General features: G+C 41.6%; 1 protein-coding gene across 8 annotated transcripts; it reads right to left on the reverse strand.

Annotated features, from left to right (window-relative positions):
- Positions 1-267: 267 nt before the first annotated feature.
- Positions 268-23,385, reverse strand: LOC135452867 (uncharacterized protein F13E9.13, mitochondrial-like). Of its 8 annotated transcripts, none has more exons than XM_064723347.1 (7): positions 23,331-23,385; positions 21,872-23,159; positions 18,455-18,570; positions 14,741-14,921; positions 9,938-10,088; positions 7,653-7,780; positions 268-2,328 (listed from the first exon to the last, which is right to left on the reverse strand). In XM_064723347.1, exons 4-7 carry the CDS (start codon positions 14,898-14,900, stop codon positions 2,138-2,140), a joined length of 630 nt encoding a protein of 209 aa, XP_064579417.1. In that variant the 5' UTR covers positions 14,901-14,921; positions 18,455-18,570; positions 21,872-23,159; positions 23,331-23,385; the 3' UTR covers positions 268-2,137. The 8 variants fall into 8 exon arrangements, with proteins under 8 accessions (XP_064579417.1, XP_064579415.1, XP_064579414.1 ...); XM_064723345.1 differs by lacking the exon at positions 18,455-18,570 and having other exon boundaries at positions 21,872-21,954; positions 23,084-23,159; positions 23,331-23,366; XM_064723344.1 differs by lacking the exons at positions 18,455-18,570; positions 23,331-23,385 and having other exon boundaries at positions 21,872-21,954; positions 23,084-23,322.
- Positions 23,386-23,531: the final 146 nt, after the last annotated feature.

The following is a 23,531-nucleotide window of genomic DNA, read 5'->3' on the forward strand; positions in this document are numbered from 1 at the left end:
AAACAAGATTCTCATCCTTCTCTCACCACAGTGACCGTCTAAGGACACTGTAATACTCACTGCTTGTATGTCAGCCTTCCAAGCTCACAGGTTTACTGAGAATAACTTCCAAAGCTGCTAACAATTGTATTAGTGCATACCTGTTGGGAGAGCCTTCAGTGCATCTTCTGTGCAATGCTGTATGGAAACACACACAAAACAGTCCTAAATGCACAAAAGTCAAACAGATGTACTGATTTAAGCAGACTCATATTACTAGTATCTAAGTGAATTTATTTTAATTTAATATGGTATTTTTTACAATACACAGGACATAACATTTATTACTCAGGCTAGGAATTTTAAGACTAAACCAGATCATTGCTTTACCTGGCAAAGATGCTGTGGCTGTGTGGAATAAAAATTCAAAAAGCATCTTCATGATCCTTAACTCCCTCTACCAAGAGCCTGGTGAGCTGCAGATGCAAGGACTGAAGAAGATTAACATCAATTCTTCTTTCCCCAGCCCCTGAGTGTGGCTGGTACAAGCTGGGTTAGGTTCCAGCCAGAATCCTAAGTCCTGTAAGGCCACAGGGATGGGGTTGGGACACAACTGTTGGTTTGAGGGAAGCACCATGACACAGGTTTAAAGTGCCTGCGTGAATGTGAACTCTGACAAAGCAGTGCCAGCCACAAAAAAGGATTTCTGTGCATTGAAGCTGTGTCAGTACATTTAGAAGAAAAAGGGAAAAAGCCATGGTTGCCACAGGACCTAAAGAACATCTTTTCCAGCAGGGCAATATACCAAAGAAATTTCATGGCTTTTGGTGGGAGTCATGTGGGAAACAGACCAGTGCAGAAAAAAGAAACCTGAGAAGACAGTCTCATACTGTGATGTTCTGAAATCGCCATTATGTTAACAAAACCAAGTATCTTGAAAATCTTCTTGTCTTTGGAAGGAGGATGCATCTTGTTCAGAGGAGCATGGGTGCTCTGCCAGCTGCCACAAAACCCATGGTTGTGTATTTGCTTTGATATCCACAATTTCACTTTCTTTGGCATCAGCACAAGCCTGATGTGTACATGCCAAGGAAAAAGAGAGATCCCAGAGGACAAACTGAGCTCCCAGTCCCAAGGAATGGAAATAAATGCCCTGCATTCATTTTGTGCAGCCATGACATAACAGGTATTCCTTGGGTTCTTCTAAGATTCCTTAGAGCTAAAGGATCAAATTCAAGGGGATTCTCTTACAACATACACAGTGAGACTGTAATATTTTTCCTCTACATTTTACATAAAAAATAAAAATCTATGTTTACCTGTGGCTTTGGCAGAAAGGTTTCTATTGTAATTATACCTTGTGTATTCCAACAAAGTTTTTTACATCACTATGACTATTCTAGAAAGGTGCAAAGCTGCAGGTGCTTGCTGAAAAAAATAAACCTTTATTAAAATTTCCAGTTTTTGCAAAAGCATTTTGACTACCTTCCAAATCTATTTAAATGTAATTAAATATTTACATTTATTCTCTAATAAGTATTGTAAGTAAATCAATACTCCAATTATCTTAAATTTTTGTGTGGTATTACAAAAATGTAGCAATTGTATAAATGCACAATTCTAATGAAAAAATAATGATCTTGAACTTTAAAAGAGCCCTTCATTTAGAGAGATGAAAGTGCTGTACATTCTTTCCTTCATTATGTCTTATGGCCCCTGTGTGATGTAGGTGCTATTATCATCATTTTACAGATGGGGAAACTGAAAGGCTAATTAACTTGTCCAATTTACAACACTTTTAGCTGTAAACTTAGGGCATCCTACTGTACTTAAAGGCAAAACAGAACTCAGCTCACCTGTGATGAACATTTTCTAAAAATTCTTAAACTCCGTAAGCATTTACCTTACAGGAGAGAATATCTCACACAAGATTTCAGAGTTGGCTTTGAGCACCAGAGCAATGTGCTGCCTAGAAGCAAACATCAGAGCAGCAGGTTATTGTGCAGTGTCACCAAGCTTCCAGCTAGTCATGGAGATGATGTGCATTTTTATTTGGTATTATTTGCCATTCAGCCACACATTTGTGCTTTAATTCTGTAGGACTTACCACACTGCATTTCTACAAACACACACAAACAAACAGTGTTTGCTGACAAACTCATTCCCTCAGTTTACTTATGTGTTCCATGAATTTCTTGACTCTGTCAGGATCAACAGCATTTGCCCAATATCCTCCTTTCTTGAAATATGAACCAATTATTAGAGCATCTGCGTCCAAGTAATTCCTCACATTCTCCAGAGTCACTCCAGACCCAACCAGCACAGGAATCTTCACAGCATGCTTCACCTCTGAGGAGAAGAAAACCAAAATCAAGGTTAATTTCTGTCTTTGAAACTCTCTCCATAAAGACTCTAATTTCCCTATTTTTTCAATAGAAAAACAAATGTATCAAGAAATTTGTGACTCTGGTATTTATTATTTCTACTGCAGAATGAAACTGGCTCTCTATAAAAAACACCTCTAGCTCGAAAGAGAAAAAAAAAATCTTACTTTTTACATTCTGTTGTCTGGAGTACTTCCTATATTTGCTCATATGAAAGAGAGCAGGGATCATACAGGCACCACTGACAGCTCAACTAGTTTTGCCAGAAAGAGAAGTGGTTTTTTATCAGCGTGAGGAATGACAATGGAATAAAAAAGCCTCTTATTTTTGCTATATACAGTGTTACTTAACCATCTGATCTTTTACCTGGTTTCAAGAGAAGAAACAGACAAAAACAAGGCTCAAAATACAGTACTAGCTTTGGGAGGAGGAAAAAAAACCCAATTCAAGAATTACTTAAGCAGCCTTCTCATCATTTTATGTCAAACTGACCATCCAAAGAGTGACTCATAGGACTGGATGCTTCATCCCTTAGAGGAATGTTGTGAGCCATTATTTCTGACCTTTAAAAACATATAAATTGGCTTAATTAGTGATAAGCTGATGGCAAGGTAGTTATAGCTTGAGGTAACTTGGGAAAGCACACATGCAACAAATAAAAGTCTGCTTCAAAACACTGTTTAAATGAAGTTTCATCAGAAGCCTAACTTATTAATTATGCTTCAGGGAAGACTAATTATTTATCACCTTCCTACTTCACTGAAGAAAGGGGATCAATTAAAATGTTCTTGAATCTCTTTTTAGGTCACATGCTCTACCATTTTTTCCATCTAGGAACAATAACTCCCTCTTAAAAAGATTTTAACACAGAAATAAAACCATTCAACACAGCCCTTCCTGAAAATATATAACAAATCAAATGGCTCATGCATATATGATTAAAACATATTTCTATGCATATTTGATATTCTTAGTCATTCTGCTTACAACAACAAAATAATTAATTTCTAGTTACTTATAGCATTATTACAAATATCCTGTTCTAAAAAAAGAGAATATTTACTTTAAATTTTATTTTTATTCATATAATATCTATATGCTCTTAGGATTATCCTATCTGCTTTACATCACTACCAGCACACAATTAAGGTGCATCTGACCACAGATTTTTGACAGTACCTGACTGAATCCCCAGAGGAACCGGGCTCCAAATCAATATTTGTTCTTAAAAGTGTGTAAAGCACATTAGCAGGGAGTTGCTTCATAATTATTTCACATCAGCAGGAAAAACAAAGAGCCAAATAATTAAACAGAGCAAGTTCATATGGGTCTGAGACAACAGCTCAGCCCTGCTGGGCAAAGGGAAAAACCCAGTGAAGCCTGGGTTCACTGATGAGAAACTCCAGAACAAGCCAAAGCCCTCCAAAGTGGGAAGGTATGAAATGCTGCTGTGCTCTACACGTGGCACACAGACTGCACTCACATCTCCTGGGCTGCAGATCCATCCAGAATGACAATGTGAAGAATGGCAAAGGCAGTGCTCAGTGTGCACTGAGATGTGTTACCTCATTAAGTATGCTACAGATGCTACTTTTAAGTCCTTTCCAAGCACATCAGGGCCTAAAGTTGATTAGTAGAAGGTGATTTGTCTATTGGCTGTGCTAATACAAATTCTAACCTGTAAAAGAAAATAAAGCAACAGCAATGAGATGTGCTTTTGGGTGGCAATGTTCAGTCACTGTCAAAATATCTCTAAACACAGAGCTCTGCTTCAAATCTCTGCTGTGCCTCAAATGTTTTCTTGGCTTTTTTTTTTTTTTTTAGTTTGTGACAGTGAGAAAAAGGAGACAATTTTGTGATGTTACAGTAACAAGCTGCTGAAGTTTACACAGATTTCTCTGTTCCAGGGGACTGTAACTAGAGGGCACTGTGCTCTTTCTTGTGGCAGCACAGCTGCACACAGGTCTTTAATAAAATCGTGCTTGGTTACAAGCACAATGAAAGCATTTGAACTATGGTATGCACAAGTTTCATGAAATAAAGGCCAAGTGCTCCTAGCTTGAAAACAATGGCAAAGAGTGGTGTAAAAATAAGCACCACTGTGCCAATAACTTGCTTGACTACTCTTCTCTAACAGCTTTCTCATTGCAGTGATCACTGTACCATACAAAACACTATGTTTATGGTAATGCTCCCCTCTTAACACATTTTAGGTTTTTAATTCAAAGGACTTTTTCTCTGTCATTAAATTTAGGGCTTAAACAGGAGATGTGAGTGATCAGTACTTTTTCTGCCTCTCAGGGTACCACACAGGCAGCAGTCTCTATTTTGGCCATCAAAAGATGAGAGGGGTGAGCCAGTATTGAGTCCCCTTTTATGAACAGTAATTAAGGAGGTGACAGTCACAGCCAGCTGTTGGATTTCATTATGTACCTGTTTTCCACAGGTCACTCAGCTGAGACACTTTGTTTTGCTCAAAGAGATAACTGAGCAGTCATTATGCAAAGCTTTGGTCACTCAAAATACAAACTGAATGCAAAGCAGGGAGTTCAGCAGTTATAGGCAAGAAAAAACCTGATGGGTTCACACATGACACATCCAACCAAAGAATACTCCACAAGGCAGCAAACTGGAACTTCTGTAACCTCTTAGATGAAAAGATGGTTTATTAATGAATTCAAAATGCTCAGCTATAGTTCTTGCTCCTTAACAACATGAATCCTGATTTTTCAGCCCTCATACTCCCTCAGCCTCTGGTGCCCTGAGTGCCCAGCAGGGCCTGCCCGCCTCAGAAGGCAGCACCACAAACTGCAAACAAAACCTGACTGAACACACACCTCTGCCTTGACAGGGAAACACTTCCCACAGCCCATCACAAATCAATCAATTCCACACAAAGACAAAACCACTTCTATATTACTGCACAACAAAGCTGAAAAAGAGACATGACAAAAATCTCATCTGTCTCTCAGCTTTGCTTTCAAGAGCTGCTTTGCAGTGTGATGAAAGGTGCCCAATTGTATCACTGTAATACAGCACTGCCAGGGCTGCATAAATTCCTCAAATGCAAAATCTCACTCACATCAACACCAACTTTGTAGACTGTAGATCTGATCCCTTTTAAGAATTTCCTGACATAGATATGCCTAATTTGTCATTTTTTTATACTGTGGAATTTTAAAGTTCTTCTCTTACCTGTTTTAAGACATCTTTCTCATGAGAGGGTCTGCTAACATCCAAAATGCTGTGATCTAAGTACAATAAACCCATGATCTGCACACTGCTGCTTTCATAACACAAATCCAAACACAGAATTAATGTGTACTTCATTACAGCTGCCAACTCTGATTCATTTTGTTCTTTGGACCCAGAAAGGGAAAGAGACAGGGACTGACAAGTTTGTTCACATGAAAGAAAAGCAGAAGCTATGGCTCTGTCTGGTTGGGGTCCTGTGACAAAAAAGCCTCTGGGCCTACAGGTCAGGTTTTACTCTCTGATGCTGTAAATCAATGGAGGTTGCATGTACATACATGAAGCAGAATTTAACCTAGGATTTCTCCCAGACATATCAAATATTTTTTTAAAGTTATTTGATCTGCATTAATAACAGTGGAGACATTAAGTACAAACAGGGATGGATCTCTAGATTACCAAAATTTTGCAGTCTCTAAAGCAGGCATAGCTTCCAGTATCACCTGTTCCACCTGTATCATTTCTGATTTGCTGTACCAAAAGACCCAGCTAATTCAAAAGGCTGTGCTCACACCAAGCCATCATTTTCTTTTTAGCATTGGTGACTGAGGCATAGCAATTTGTAATTTTTTTTAGCAAAAAGTTTAATATGTATGAAATAAGAACCATTTTGACAAGTTCAACATTCATTTTAAATGCTCTTAAGCATGTGTGACATACATAAAGCCCTGAAAACACGGAATGATTTTATGTTGTTTCAAAAGATACAAAAATACAACACAAAAGATACAAATACAACCTGCTGAGGTTCAGGTTATCTCTGACAGGTAAAATATGTTTTTCATGCTGATCTCCTAACTTAAGCTGAGTACAATACAGTGCACTGGAACTAGAAAACATGCCAAGTTACAACATTTTAGGTAAAGTAAAACCTAAAAAAAATACACATTCTATTTTATGTAGTGAGACATTCAAATTGAAGCCATTGATCTAAATTAAAACCAGTGATGAAAACTAAATGTCCCCATGACGGAACTTTAATTCTAGCATGGGAGCAATACTGTTTCATGAACACAGCCCAAACTGATGCTAATATAAAAATATCAAGAATCATAGCACTTCTGCAAAGGTCAGAACTCATAGGTCAAATGAGTCTCCCTTGACACAAGTCCACACTATTTAAAAATTATTTTGATGTTAATATCTTCCTGTCTACCAAAGAATTTGTATTCTTTCTGAAAATCTTCCAAGTAGCACTTTCCCTGGTATTAATGTTTGGAATGCTGCCTTATCAAAATGCCCCCTTTCTTGAAGGAATTCCATTTTCACTGTGAAAGATAAAATCACTGAGCTCTTCAATGGAAAGATTTATGGTTAGCTAGTTAGTTTAATATGGCTAGTTCTAGTATGGCTAGTTTTCTAGGGTTATAAAGGGGCTTTTTACAAATGAAATAGTATTTTCTTTCAGCCTCAGCATCACTCAGTGTTATGAAAGCTTGGAATAATTGTAATTTTTGCCCTGCCAAACTGTTGTATAGAAACATGCCACAGCCCATCTAAGTAACACCTCAAATATGACCATTCTGATCAAATCAAACCCCATAGTGTGGTATCACATAACCTCTGAACAGAGAGAGACATAGCTCTCCCAGGATTTTCCTGGGAACCTGTGAGAAGCTGTGAGAAAGCTCAGAGAAAGAATTCAAACAATTATTATCTCAATCTTTGCACCTGGCAGGCAATCTCTGTTTGTCAAAGATGCTTACAAGAAGGAGCTGTCCCTTCTTGACCAATAGGTGACAGAAGACTCCTAAAGGCCAATCTTAGGTCTTCCTAAGACCTTGTTTCTGTAAGAACTGTGGATTGTGAATAATAAAGTATTTTTTCATGCCTTCAGATGATGAAGTCTCTGTATCACCGTTGTCTGTCCTGATAACCCTTTGGTGATACCACAGTGAGAGTTCCTTGTCCCCAGCATCTCCCCTGCCCTGCTGCCAGGCTGGTGCCCAGGCTCACCTGGCTCCTGTCCCCTCTGTGCTGCCCTGGCTCACCTGGTTCCTGTCCCCTCCCTGGTGCCCAGCTGGGTGCCCAGCTCACCTTGCAGCTGCTGGGGGTCCGTGGGGTGCCCGGTGGCCGTGCCAGTGAGCACCACGCCGTCGGCCAGGAACAGCTGGGCCGCGCTCGCCGTCTGCGCCACGCTGACATCGGCCGTCAGGGCGTGAGCACTGCAGGGACACAGCCTGTCACACGCCAGGGACACACGCCGGGGACATGGCCCGTCACACGCCGGGGACACACGGCCCGACACACAGCCTGTCACACGCCAGGGACCCAGCCTGACACACGCCAGGGACACACAGCCCATCACACGCCAGGGACCCAGCCTGACACACGCCAGGGACACACGGCCCGTCACACGCCGGGGACCCAGCCTGACACACGCCAGGGACACACGGCCCGTCACACGGCCCGTCACACGCCAGGGACACACGGCCCGTCACACGCCGGGGACACACGGCCCGTCACACGCCGGGGACACACGGCCCGTCACACGCCAGGGACACACGGCCCGTCACACGCCAGGGACACACGGCCCGTCACACGCCGGGGACCCACGCCCTGTGCCCCCACCCCGTGCTGGCAGAACCCCCAGGGGCTGCTTTAGCAGGGTGCACCTTCACACTGGCAGGTGACACTGCCAGCAGGTGACACTGCCACCCGAGCAGGAATTAAAAACCAACCTTTTCCATCATTGATCTGTCATTGCTCCTGGTTCTAGAGAGTGAGTGCTAAGTGTGAACCACCAAGTGTCAATTGAGACAGCTGCTTACATGTCAAGCACCTGTATTTCACAAGTGTTGAGCACACAGAACTCTCTGACTTCAAGTGGGAGTTGTGGATGTGCCCTCATTCATAAATCAGATCCTGTTGCCTAGGGCAGAATCAACAACCTCCACAAGTCCAATAACAGAAAATATAGTTAATACCTAGGATATAACCACAGGAATCATCTTACACAGCAATTACAAACATCAATTACACCTGCATCCCAGCTGTTCAGCAGCAGGCTTTGATGTATGGGTGACACACTTGGTCTGAAATCTGTTGCAATAGTAACTATTAATTTATGTGGTCCCAAACTTGGGAGAGAATTCCAGCCATTGCTGGTTGAACATCCAACACTGTTGGATTTTCTGTATTTAAATAGAAAACAACAGCTATGGCAAACATGTTGCACTGCTGAGAGCTGTGGCACAAGAACAGTTTCTCCTCATTTAAAGAACAGGAGCATAGCAGCTCTCAGTGGCAGCTGCACTTTTCTACATTAAAAAGCTCAACCAAGAAGTCCTTCAACATTTCCTTTTATGTTTCTGCCTGAAACAAAAACTTCTTTGCCTTTCTTAAATGCCAACTCTTTGAAAAATGGGAAGTATAATCCAAATATCAATTCATCAATTGTTAAGGCTAAAAATAAAAATGACATGATGCAATTTCATTTACAGAAAGTCTAATGCAGTTTATTTGCATTTGTATATATATGTTAAAAATAACCAGAAAGAAACTGCTCTGAAAGGACCTGAAAATCTTCATCTGACCACCACACTGCATTGTTTCCTTTCTCTTTTGAAATTTATTACCTGCTTATTACATATTTAAGATCTTCCAAACTTGATTATTCTCATGATTGCTCACATACTACACACAAACATTTTAATTAGGTTATTTAGCATGTATAATACATAGCACAGTTCTTCTGGGAAAAAAAACAAACAACAAATCCAAAGAGTGACATCTAAATAGCTGAAAGTACCATGTGACAAGTAAGATAAAGTATAAGCAGAAAAGAAACTGGATTTATCTGTCATAAGTCCCTTCTGTTTGATAATCATAGAACATAACCCTTACACAGACAGCACTGATTTAAGTAGCAGGAATCAGTATTATTGGCAGGAAGGAGAAGAAAGAGCTTTTTAAAATGCCAAACTATGATGACTTGGATGCTTTTATATGGCAACTGCCTTCATAACTAAAAAATAACCTTGGATACCTAACTTTCAGAAACAAAACTTCTTTAAACATAATAGACATTTACACATGCATACAAAGTCTTAATACAAGATGCAAGGCTTTCATAGCTGGCATACTGAAAACCTGAAGGTTAAACAACCACAAACATCACAGATAAAGCAACTTACAGCTGCAAATTTATTTTTAAATTTATCTCCCTTACAGCACTGCAAGTCTGTGCTTAAATAATAAACCTCTCTCCAAATGATTAACTTTCCTGGAAGAAAATTGACATTAAAAAGACCCCCAAAAATGGAGAAAAACATAAGATCATTATTGCATTCATATTTACATAAAATTTTGCTTGTATTTACCTATGCTTCTTTTTAATATCAGCAAAAATCTGAATGTTGTCTGCTCCAATGTGTTTTCTGTATCGTAGCAGGTCACCTGCACAGGCATTGATAATCCCTTCATCAGCCACGTGAGAAAACACAAACCCTTCAGCCCGGATAAAATCAAGACCTGAAAACAGTCAAAAAGCAACATTTTAGCCTGAAACTGAGAACTGGAAAAGAAAAACACTAAAAGCAAATGACAATCCACCTTACTGCCCCCTTCCTATTTGATCCCAACACAAATTGTTTCATGGACTAACCCACTCTAGGACTAACCCATCTCACTTTTTCATTCTTTATTTTTCTTTTATTTTTGCCCCTTTTCTCTCTGACTTCTTCCTATCTCACTGCTTTCAGCTCCCATCTCTCCCACTGACCCCAGCAGTGTTCCCCCAGCTCCTGGTCCCCTTCTGTCCCCTCAGTCTGTCCCTGTGTGGCTCAGACAGCTGCACACCCTGCCCTGCCTGCTGCCATCATGTGCCATGCAAAGGAGTAGGTGGGTCAGAACACAGCTCTATTATTCTAATAACATGTTTTCTCTCCAAAAAAGGTCACTAACTTGCATCTCTTCCCCCCTTCCAGGCTACAGACACAGAGGAATAGCACTGTCATCTTCCTTTAGGAAATTAGGCAAGAAAACATAGCCTGAAGCATGTTATATGCAGGCCATGTGACTCCACTTGAACATAGCTTGTGTTTCCTACACAGCACCACATCAACAAATGGCTTCTAGAGCTGTGCCAGGGGCTTAGGAAGTGTCAAACATTTGCCATTCTACTCCAACCATCAATTCTGCCATGCCTTAGGAACACAGGTTCCACCATATTCATTAAGTTTTGTCACTAGGAAGGTTTTGTGGGATGGATACTGAAGAGGAAGATTATGAATTGTAATTACTTCGTGTGGGCCAGTCATTGGCATTCAGGGCCCCCCTCTTGCAATATCTCTGTGGTAAGACTGAAGCCTTGGACCACAGAGCAATAAGCCCACAGCAGTGAGGCACAAGATTTAATTCTGACTCCCTTATTGCAATCCTCACTTCTCTCCTGGCTTTCAAAGCCTTGAACTGTCTCTTAAAACCTGCCTCTTTTCCACATTTTTGCAAAAGCTCTGCACTCATCTTGTGCAGTTTTGCTGCTCTTCCAGCTTGCTTTGGAGGTGTCTTCCAAGCCCTTCTGAAGCTCTGCTACTGCTCCAGCTTTGGAGTCAGATGCACATTTAATTAGAGCTGACATCATTCAGAGGAAAGCAATGCATGTGGAAACAGTCATCAAGAATGCAATCCTACCCACAACTGATTAGGCAACAGAGGCATTACCTTAGCACATTCCAACTATAAACATAGCTGATCTTGAAAATTTATTTACCAAATGACAAGGTGTCTGTTTATTTTAAAATTCCAGTTTCATTCCAAAAGCCCTGAAGTTGCAGAAACAGACGCTTACGCCTGCTAGAGAAGAGCCTGCATTGCTTAGCAACACAGACTCCAGCTCACAAGAAACATCACAGATGGATGCCAAATCAAATGCAAGCTGTCCTTGCCTTGAGATGAGTGCAAAGCACAGAGTATTCCCAGGATCCAAGACAAGAGTGTGCCACAAGTACCACTGCAGGTGCTTGTAGACATTGGGTGATAAACACAGTGCAAACAGCTAAACTGAGATTTCTACATCTAGGAACAAAAGCTGCAGCTTCTAATTACATCACCCAAGCTTATAGTACAATTCAGAGTTATATAATAATTATTTCTCTAATCATAAAACTGTGGGTGAGCCTAGAGACACTTTCACAGCAAGCAAGGTTTAACCTGGGACAGGAGCTATTCATTGAGTAATTTCATTTATTGAAGCCACCTTGTTTGCTGATGTTTGGTTTGTGTTTCCTTAGTGCAGTAATATAAGATTTTCTGCTAAACATTGAATTGTACTTAGCTTAACAAGGCTGCACTCTCAATCTGGGTTTTTGGAGGCCATGAAAATACAATTTTTAACCAAGTGTAATAGGTGCAGGCACCATATCATTACCCTTCTGTTTTATGAAGCCATAATCAGATTCTGCTAATGAATTCATTTTTATGCTCATAAAATTGCGAGAATGATACTAGTGCTTACTTTCTCATTTGAAAGTTGAAAAGTAATAGCCATTGAATAGTTAATAGGCAGTCCCATTTCTGACTTATATGGAGACAACACATTTTATAGTTTCACTGGAAAACAAGGATAGGGAACATCCAATGAAAACTAATAAACAGAACTCTTAGAGGAGCACTGACTTTATCTGCTGCTGACACTGGAGGCACAGTGTGTCTGTGCTGCAAAAATACTTCTCAGGACACTGTCTTGCAGCAGCTCCTGCTGTGCTCAGGATGGGCTGCAGGCACAGGAGCTTTCCCAGCAGGATCCACAGCACCTCTGGGTGCTCCTGCTGCAGTTCTCAGCTGAGCTGCCTCCCCTCACCACTGCATTAATATGGTGGCACTTAAAAAGGGCAGCAAAAACCACAGCACACAGCTCTGCCTGATTCTGTCTCGCCCTAAACAGTGTCATGGGTGACAGCAAGTGAATTCCCACTCTGCTGGTGCAGGAGGGAGAGGAATGGGCTCAGACAGCAAAGCTGTTTGCAAAAGACATGGAGAGATCGGGGATAGCTCCTGACACGAAGCCTCGTTTATCAGCTATCAACTGTGTCGTCATCATTGATGAAGGCTGATCCAGAACTGGAATTTCAATAATTGATTCTTAAAGGGAAAAGGGCAGCTTCAGTACAGAGGGCACTTGGACCAGATGACTGTTTAAAGTCCCTTCCAACTGAACCATTGTTTTCTAAATTTATGAGATAAGCTAAAACTTAAGCCCTGATTCACGGTGAGTGCCCCAGGCTCACCCAGGCACAGGACCCTCCAGTCCTTGCTCAAGCTAGCTGAGCTCCTCCTCACATTGCAGACCTGTGGATTTGCCTCCACCCTTTACCAAATAAAATCATTACCTTCTCCTAGAGACCAGTTATGAATTCCCTGCGTGGTTCTCTTAAGAACAGTTATTCCTACCAAAGACAGGTATCTCCACAGGGAAAATGAAATTGCTGTATAGTAGGCAGAAGATGCTACATATGGTTTTTAGCTAGAACACCTTCAACAAATTATTTTTGTAGTGAGAGCATACAGGATTTGCCTTGTTAATAATTACCTATCAAAATTATATTGACATTAAAGCCACCACTAAGTTGCTACAGAAAAGCTGTTTAAAGATTTGCTACCTACAAAGTAGCACCCATTTTACTATGGTTTTGCCTAAAGTGATTTTCTTTTTGCATCCCTGTTCAGTGAACTTGAGCCAATAATTTTGAGAGAAGTGCAATGAAATGCATTAAACACAGGCCCTTCCTGGTTGGTGTTCCACAGTTACAGAGGAAATAGTGCAGAACAGGAGTGGAGCTGAGCAAAACCCAAGCCCTCCAGGAATTCTCCCTTTCATTAATAATTGCAAAGAAGAGAAATACATTGTTCCCAGACCATATCCCTTATTTAGTGATGATTTTTTGCTCCTCAAAGGATTGCTTTTAAAAATAGGGTATGTGCTATTTTTTCAAATACCAATATAACTCAAATGGCCCACACGCAGTAATCTCTAAAAACTAAAACTGGTTTCTGTCACCATTTTTATTTGAGATTTTCACATAGGTTCCAATGCAGCAATAAAAATTTGGTTTTCCCAATTTGTCAAGTGGCTAGATATTTTGAAAATGGCAACATCTGATTTTAAAGCTCACAAAACAAATGCCAGTTCAAAAGACATCTATTAACAAGAATTTAAAGCTTTTAGAACATATTAGGCATAATTAAAACTGCCACTGCAGATGGGTTAGCCTGCATGATTGTACCTGAAGTATGGCTTTCACTTAACACCAGCATCTTCTAGCTGGTTCTGTGAAATTTGTACATGCAAAAACGTGCAGCCTTACCATAATGACAGTCAATTTGGGCAAAAACATGCAATAACCCTCAATTTGTGAATTTAGCAAGTACAGGCTTTCCATATTAAGCCAGCCTACACCTTTACATCAGGGAGGGTTACACATGAAAAAACTAAAATTGCTTCAGCAAACTGTAAGAGCAGAAAGTTTAGCCAAGTCTAGGATTCATGCAATAAGGATAGATTAATTTATATTTAATTGCCCCAAAGGCAATTTAATTTAAAGTACTTTGGCTATCTATACACTCAATTTTTGTCATTATATGAAAAGTTTCATTCTACTCATTCATTAAAGACAATGAAAACTTAGTTTGCATGGACAACAGTAGCAGCAACAACATATAAATAGATGATGAAACAGGATGCTTAACCCCCATGGGTTAAATTTACATATATTTATATAAAATACATATAATATATTATATATATTATATATAATATATATTATGATATATATAATATTATATATTATATATAACTGAAACATATCTATAAAACATATGAATATATATAACATATAACTGAAATAAATAAGAGTTACACCAAGGGGGGTTTTTAGACATGAGCAGATTTAAACTAATGATGATTTTTAGACAGGTTTCACCCAGAAAGCTGTGGTGGCAGCCTTTAGCAGGCTCCAACTGAAGCAGTGCACAAGCACCACCCACTCTAACCAAGCAGGCATCTTTCTCAGAACCCAACTGCTGCTGTTTCAGGGCACACTCAGCTTTCCACGGTATCCATGCCAGCTTGTGGAGAGTGAATGCCACAGCAACAGCAGCAATCCCTGAGGAGCCCTTTGCATTACCTGCAGCCAGAGCAATGGCTATTGCCTGCTGGTTGGCAGCACAGAGCACCTGCACACCCAGAGGGACGTGGGGACAGCTCTGTCTCACAGCAGCACCGATCACGGCCATGGCTGCGGTGACCTCCGGGCCCGGGCTCACCGTGTACGGCACGTCGTGCATGTTCTCCAGGATCAACCCATCCTGGGCAAAGAATGACAAAAAAATATCACTGCACTGTACAAACATGGCCAGCTCACCATTATTTACTGTGCACTGAGACAAACAAGTGCAGAGGTGTTCCTTCAGAGGGAGGATTAGCTACAGCAAGTTGTGCTGATGCATTTGATGCGCACAACCACGTATAAAAGTGCTTTCATCAACAGCAGGGTATTTGCAGTGAAATCATGGAGAGAAATAAATGTGATTTTAATTATACATTCATCAATTTGGGCTCCTTTGATCCATCCTAAAATGTGAACTATAGGCAAATGAGTTAAATCTTATACCTCATTAAAAATAGTGTAAAGTCAAACTTCAATTATCCAAGGGGAATACAGGATATTGAGTATGTTTGGATAACAGAGGACTCTGAGATAATCAGGGCAATTTTCAATTCAATTAATGTCTGAAAATAAGTGTTACTTTGGATAAATAAAGGAATTTTTTGTTTGACTGTTATTCTGCCAAATGCCATAATATGAACTAGTGATATTTGCCCCATTCTGTAATCAGAACTACTGGAAAGAAGATATTGCTACTTATTGTCTATTATACCTCTCCATTCACATGGACATACACTTAGCAAACAATGGAGTGATAATAAAACACTCTGCTGATACAAATTGTACATTACTTGATGCCACACACATTTCTAATCATTGCATAGGCTATACCAAAAGTTTGCAACAACTGCAGATAATACATAATTTTCTTAAGGATTAATAACAAGAGTAAAAGTAGAGCATTGAAACATATTCCATACCTGGTATTTTGCATTAACAGTAAGAAGATGAAAAGAAAACCAGATATTTCTCGCCAGCTTAATTCTAAAAATGCAACAAGTTTAATAGACAAACTAATTGTATATATAGCAAATAAATTCTGCTCTCTCTGGAGTTTTATCACACATCTTAATCCTTTAAAATGAGAGCTTTACCTTCACAGAGATGGTAACTGAACAAGAATAGAAGGACCATTTTTTGGGAAAAAGTACAATTAGAGATTAAACATAGCAGCTTGTTTCTTAATAACACAGAGAATCAGGAAGGGGAGACAAAAAAAAGTTTTCTTTTAAAAAATATTTTATATGTGACACTTCTCTAATCTTTGTCGTAGTGTGGAAGCCCTTCTGGCAGTAAAAAACAACACAGGATATAAAATAGTGTATTTAATGGCTGAATTACAGGCTATGGCACAGGCATCATAAATGAACCCAACACAGAGGGTGGGGAAAAGTGAGAAGGAAATAATCCAGTGCAGCAACATGGTCAGTCCAGGCACAGAACCTGCAAACACTCAATGCACCAGGGCACAGCTGCCTTCTCCAAATCACTCACAGCTCAGTGTTTAAATACACAAAGGACATGCTACCTAAAAAGCAATGGGATGTGACCTGTTAATGGAAAAGGTGACCTGATATGATGACACCCCACATCAGACCTTTGCACTGTGATGCCATTTACCAACATATTCAATTACATAATTCCAGCCCAGGAAAACCTGAATTAGGCAAAAGAGCAGCAGGTATGGCAACCAATCAAAACATCTGCACTTGACTTTGTGTGTCCAGTTCAATATGGAACATCCACACTTCTGTACCTGTGATGGGAGGCAGCCATATGACCAAGATGACAACCTGACCTAAGAAAACCACAAAAAACCCCACAATTTAAGTCATTTTTTCTGGAATAAGGTTAGCACTGCTCCAACAAACCTGAAATGACTAAATGGTCTTGGTATCTGAGGCACAGCTATGAATCCCTTTGGTACCAACAGAAAGAGAAACCCTGTAACCTCTTTTCCTCACTACATATTAAGTCAGTCTCAGCAAGAATGCAAACCTGGTCAGCAGTTGCAAAAGGACTAATGTAGAACTAAAATACCTTAACAAAGCAAATTCAAAAATGCAACAAGCCATCAAAACCAGGTAATTCCTTGAGGCCAAAAAGCCTGGGAGCCCTTGGCTCAGAAATGCTCTACTTGGCAGATTTCAGCAAAATCTGGGTATTAGGGAAACTCCAAGCTTATCACAAAGGCCAGGAAGCAGGATCTGCAAAACAGCATCCCCAGGCTTCCAGGCAGTCAAGAATCAATCTCAACAGGGAGAAAGGCAACTGGGAATGGGGCTTCAAAATGCTCAGCTCCTAAAGAGCCACACCAGTAGCCAAAAAAGCAAGAGAATGGGCTGGCAGAATTCCACAGTGAAACTGAGCTTTTCACAACTTGCTACTACTTTGACCGCTATGGATTTGCATAAAGCAAATTATTCCATTAGCTGCATTAATGAATTAATTCATTTAATAAGTTATAAAAACCCCTAGCCATAGTACTACACATAAAAAGTGTCTCATTAAATTCTAACTCAAAATGCAGGCATATGGGAGGATTGCAACAGTTCTCTCTCCTGCTTTAAATTTACTATATTCACTTTGCAGCAACTGCCTCTTCCTATAGCCTCAAGGTCCACAGTTACAGTGAATATTTTTGGTAGAACTTTAATAATTTGTTATTCTTTTGGTACCATCCGACTGTTCTTTTGCATATTATGCTTTGTTTAATTAAAAAGAGAACAACATATGTTCTGCAATACAGAAAGCTGAATTACAGATGCATTAAGTCAGAGCTTTCTTTCATATTTTAAATAAAAATATAACACCACAGATTTGTGTTTACTGACTTGATATGTATAGGAAACAAACTTCAGTACTATCAGACAGCTAATTAAAGTGGGGGAAAGAAAACAGTTATGCTAAATTAAACTTCTTGGAACTTAAGCTTATGGTGTAGAAGCCTACAGAAACAGCTTCTACATTATATCCTCCAAAGCAGGAGTTACACAGACAGTATGAGATAAAACTCTTGCAAGTGCCTTCTGTGCTCCTTTTCCCATTGAATGTTAAGATAATTTAAGTGTTGCTTATATGCAATAGCCTTATTATAAGTAATTTTCAAGCAATGTATTTCCTTTTTACTTTGAAAGACTTCTGAAGTGCTACACATGAAGTGCCCTTTGTATCACAGTTAGCTACTGAAAAATAGGTCCTTTAATTAGCTCTCTGACTATATGAAAAATAATTTCCTTAGCTATATTCTGCTTACAGAAATAACCTCTTAAAACACTTCAGCCTCACACATATACAGCAGGAAAGCCTCAAAACAGTAACAAACCACAACTGAGGTAACAATTGCACAAGTTTTAACTCAGTATATGCCTAACACAACTCTTTCCCAGGCAACTTTAACCCCAATGCTTCTCCCCAGAGAAAGGTTTTACCTGCAAACATGTGCACCTCAGGACAAACCTCTCCAAGCTCAGCACCTCTAATCTTTCCTCCAGAAAGGGAGCAGGGCTGGCACCATCCCTGTTATTATACAGGCTCAGGTGGGGGCTAAAACAATGGCAGCAATCACCCCACACCCCTCATGTGCCCCTTATAAAGGAAATCAGGTGCCTTTGCAGAGCGTTTAATTGCTGTTTGTAAGCACAGCTCTTAGCAACTCCTTTAAAAACTCACCTCCAGAGCAGATTGCTGCCTTAACAGAAGTAAGCTGCTATCTCATGTTCTCCTGCACATGCCAGAGGAGGTAGCTGTGGGCAGTCTGTCTGCTATTTTATTTTCCTGTAATACAGCTGAGATTTGAAATGTTAAACTCTGTAATCCAAATGAAAGCTATCAACATGCTTCTATGCAGAAATACTACTTTATTCTGTCTCCACTGTTATTAAATTCTAAGTGTTGTGAATTCCAGTTATCACTGTAGTTATAACAGCAATAGGCTTATCACTCTTATTTTTTAAAAACATCAATGTAAAACATATACTAGTAACTGTTTTTAATGTCAGCTACTCCAGTAGCTACAGTTAGGAACAGTAACTAACAGTCAAGTGGGAACCTGTGCTCTTTTTTTTTTGCTCCAAAACAAATGTCAGCCAGGCTGCATGGAATGAATAAAAGTTAACCTGAATAGATACATTTTGCCTCTTAAAGAAAAGCAGGTACAAATTGGAGGGATTATAATGGCTCATAGCCTGCTGCTTATAAAATCTTGTCTAGGGAATTTCATTGTTTAGCAACACACAAGTACAAAGCATATACATTTTGAGCACAGATGGCTTCCTAACTGAGCACTCACTTGTTTTCATTACTATGCTCTAATATCACAAATCTCTCATATTTATTATGTGAAGCTGTGAATGTGCCAGACAAGTCACCTTACTCTGAATATACCAGGATTTACTTTCAAGTGCAACACAGATGGAATGAGCAAGACCATATACTTTATTTTTAAATGTTAACACCAATTTGAACAATTTGAGACAATATGTAAACATCTAAATAGCAGTAAATGATTATGTATCTTCTTAAGGGCTACTGTGGGCAGCATTTGGGAACACTGCCAGTGCTGTCATCTTATTGCAAAAGCTCTATACCTTCTTGGTGATTTCCCATGGACAGCTCCTCACAGCACAACCAACAAACTCCAGCTCTCTCCTCACCCACCTAACCCACTCTTTTATAGCACTCATCCTCACTGGACACAGCTGTGGCCTGTTAAGAGCAGGCCTGCTCCTAATTGGTAATTAGTACAGCTGCAACTCCTCAGGTGAGATTACCTTCTGCACTATTCTCTTACATTCTATCCCTCCACGTGTCAGTACAAACATCCACGGGGAAAAAAACCCTTTCTCTAGCTCTTCTTCCACAAGAAAAATGGACAGCCTAGCAGCTCCTTCAGAGTACTGAGCAAGAAACCCAAACAGATCCCCATTCCAGAGTAGTTTGGCAGCAGTGATCTCTGTGTGAAAGCTGGGAAGCTCCTGAAAGCATCTCTCATGAAAATTTGCATTTCTCTTAAAGTAACACAAAAAACTAAAGAATTGAATTGCAGAAAGTGTTAAACAATCCTAATGGTGCTTATGGATGCCCTCCTGATTATATCTGAGACTTATCTCCTTAATAAAAGATTTGTTTCTTATATTGCTCTAACCCTGTTCTGTTCTATTCTCTAACACTGTGCAGACCTTTAGAATGAAGACTGGTGTGGAAGTATATTGGTGTTCCTGTGACTTCTGTAGGAAAATGGGTTAATTACAACTCTTAAGTCCTGAATTTGTCCACATGTGTACAGAAATTACTGCATTCACCTCAGGTGTCTCCTGACAGGTAGGTTTATTCAAGTTCAGAGACTGCAATGCACTTGCAGAAAAGGCAAACCAGTTAGAGCAGGAACTGCAGAATTCAGTACTACTGTTGAAAAGACAAAGTGTAAAAGCCAAATTAAAACTTTTTGTTAGCACTGATTTTAAAGCTTATCTCAAAGCTGCTCCAGCTTTGTGCATGCCAGCAGGAAGTGACTGCTTCTGTAGCTTCCTTCACCTTCAGGAGTATTTGGTGTCTTCCCCCTGCTGCTGAAGGTTTCAGAGTGCAATTATTTTGTAAGGAAATGGGCAAACAGGCACTGCAGTGTGGAGCAATGGCTTTATGAGTTACAGATTATCTGTGCAAGCACTTCCTCTGGCACAGGAAGGCAGAGATTAGTGTTTGCCACTCTTCTGAAGTAGATCATGGTGATACTGCAACAACAAAATATAAAGGCACAGTACAGAACAGAGAGTTATTGCACACCTGTTCTTTCAGGAGGAATGAAAAGGAAGAAAACTTCCTTGTTCTGTTCAACTTGCAGTCAGGGACTATTCTAACAGATGAGGGTGGACATCTCACACATGTTCATCTGGTTCATGGGTACTGATGCCCACTAGGCTTTTTTACCCCATCATTTACCCATTTTACCACATCATTTTACCCCAGTGCTGTTTATCCTTTCAATGATTCTATTCTCAGCATTCTCTCCTAGTTTAGCCTTACCAGGGCTGTGCCCATAACCTGCCTTGTGTGACTTGTCTTGCATTTTGACCTTGATCTTCTATGGCATTCAATTTTGCTCTGTCTGTACAGTATCATTCTAATTTATAGATTAAAAACGCTTCAACCTGCTTGCTAATAAAGTTTTTCTGGAAACAGCAGCTCAGAGCAGTGACTGCTTGCTCACTGAAGACATTTTCAAACCTTGGACATTAGTACACCACCAGAAAATGTTCATAACGCTGTGGGCAGGTGAAAGAAAAAGCACATCAACACCCCAAGACAAGGTGTAATGAAATGTTTAAAACATATCTGACCTTTCAAAAGGACATACACCCTGTTAAAATGTACTGACCTATGAAGATTACTACCCCACTTCAGGTCCAACAGCAATTCTGACAGCAGTCTCCTCTTGCCTCTGGCTGAGAATGGCCTTTTGGGCCTGCTCTTCTGGACGTGCAGAGCAGAGATGTTTGCTGCCAGGGGCCTGGAGAGAGGCTTAGAGAGGGCAGCAAAGGGCTTGAGCCACTTTTTTTTTAGATCCTGAATTATCTGTGCTGTTTTGTTGCAAACACAGCTGTGGGGTGGTCCTGCACCCTCCAGGTTCCTGAGGTGTGCATGCAGTGTATCAGCTGTGCACATGGCACACCTCCACGACCTCAGGAAACCAGAGGCTTGCACACAGCTAAAAATACAGTGGCTTGTCAGACTAGATTGATGAAGCATTCTACAGACCTTGAATGCCAGCAACAGCCCATATTTCTGGCCACTTTTTTTTTTTAACTCCTTAAATTGACTTGATTCATCCAACTCAAACAACTTGAACTGTACTATTTGAATCTAAGTTTTTTCAATTGTTTTAGGTGCAAGATACTTAGGATTTTTTTTTTTGTAATCTAGAAGGCCTACTTCCTCTGTTGAAATAAACTACATGGATTTAAGCATCTCTAATCTATGAGCTTCAAGATGCTTTTGATGCTTTTAACTATAAGCTTAATTTAAAATTCTGGCTATGCAGAAGTGGTTTTGTGTAATGGCCATCATGGGAAGCAAGAAACCAAAACTTACAATTCCAGCATCCTTATAAACTTCTGCCTCTTGACAAGCTTGATCAATGATCTGGGTCAATGGAAGAGAACTTCTTGGTGTCCCTGCAAGCAAGAACAATGCTGCTTACCTCAGGGCATGCACAAACCAAACCCATGGACAGTAACAGCTTTAGCCAGGACATCCATGGGGACTGCACACTGAAACAGGGACATACAGGGCAAATTTGTTCAAAGGCTGCCCTATCTCCTTGTGACATGTCTTAGTGACATCTCTTTCCTTAGCTAAGCTTGGCAGAGCTGCTGTAACCATTCAGCTCCTAAATCTAATCCACAAACTTGAGGATTAGATTTATAATATATATAATCCCCTGTTGCACTAGGTCTGCTTCTAGTTTGCTATTCACATACGTGTAATTTATCCTGCATTAGTGATGCTCCAGACAATACAACCTATAGGCAAGACTGACCTCTGTGTCAGCATAGAACACCTATGCTAAACAACAGTGAGTTTAAAACCAGTTAAAGCTATCCTTAATCTGCTGGTGATTGTCTCTGATCTTCATGGCAGAAATACAAACATATGGATTTTGCTGAGTTCAATGAATTTGCCTTAAGACCAAAGTCTCTTCTGACATTTGGGTCCCTAAGGTCAGGCAGTGGCAGTCTGACATGGGCACTGTGCTGCGCTCTGTCCCAGCTCTGTTACCTGGCCAGATTTCCCAGCTCAGGGTGAGCTGGCCCTACTGCCTGGAGCTGCTTCTGGAGCACCCTGAGCTCCGGGCACCAGCCTGCCGAGGGCAAGGTGCCGGTCCTGAGCAGCCCTGCCCACCCCGAGCCCCTGGAAAGGACGAGGAGGCCAGGCTGGAACAGATTCCGCCTGTTGTCCGAGCTTCCCGCTGCCTCCAAGGGCATGGGTGAGCTCTACCCAACCTCCGTCCCACCCTACCGCCCATCCGTGCAACTCCCTGACCCTCGCTGCTGGAAACACAGAGCGCACCGAGCCCAAATCCTCGTTTGCTCAGCCCGGCTCCCTGTGCGGAACTTTCCCGCCTTTTTTACCTCTGAAACGGGGAGCGCCCAAACTGACGGCGCCTCACGAGGGGCCCGTGGTGGCGGTGAGGGGACAGCCCCCCAGGGGACCGCAGCCGGCTGAGGGGTGACACCGGCGACACAGACCTCGTCCTGGTCCGGGTCCGGGTCCCGCCGGCCGTGCCCCCCGCCCGCCGCTTACCTGGAAGCGCTCCCACGTGCACCATCCCGACGACCGCGGCCCTGAGCCGCCCGAACAGCCCGGGCCGCTGCATGGCCTGCGGGGAGGGAAGGAGGGCGTGAACGGAGCCGGGCCGGGCAGGCCATGGTGGCGGCCCCGCCTCCCGCCCCGGACCGAGACCAGGACAGGGGACAGGGCCGGGAGCCAGAGCCGAGACTGAGGATCCTCAGCCCCTCGGCTCGGCTCGGCTCGGCTCGGCCCGGCTCACCCGGCGCGGTCCCACGTGTCACAGCCGCTCCCGCCGCTTCCGCGTCCGAGTCCCGCCCCTCCGGCCCCGCCCCTCCTGCCCCGCTCCGCGCGGGATCCGCAGGCCCCGCCCCCGACCCCGCCCCCTGCCGCTCCCGGGACTCCGCGCGGCTCCCGCGCCCCGGCGGCCCCGCCCCGGCCCGCGCGCGGCCCCACGTGCGCG

The sequence above is a fragment of the Zonotrichia leucophrys genome, chromosome 11, assembly GCF_028769735.1.
Source record: "Zonotrichia leucophrys gambelii isolate GWCS_2022_RI chromosome 11, RI_Zleu_2.0, whole genome shotgun sequence".
NCBI classification, from domain to species: Eukaryota; Metazoa; Chordata; class Aves; order Passeriformes; family Passerellidae; genus Zonotrichia; species Zonotrichia leucophrys.

Coding starts and splice junctions, on each gene's coding strand:
- LOC135452867 (XM_064723345.1), bottom strand. CDS start 23,156: ATGCAGCGGCCCGGGCTGTTCGGGCGGCTCAGGGCCGCGGTCGTCGGG. Junction 21,955..23,083: donor GCACGTGGGAGCGCTTCCAG/GTAAGCGGCGGG, acceptor TCTTGCTTGCAG/GGACACCAAGAAGTTCTCTT. Junction 14,922..21,871: donor TTTATAAGGATGCTGGAATT/GTAAGTTTTGGT, acceptor TTCTTTGCCCAG/GATGGGTTGATCCTGGAGAA.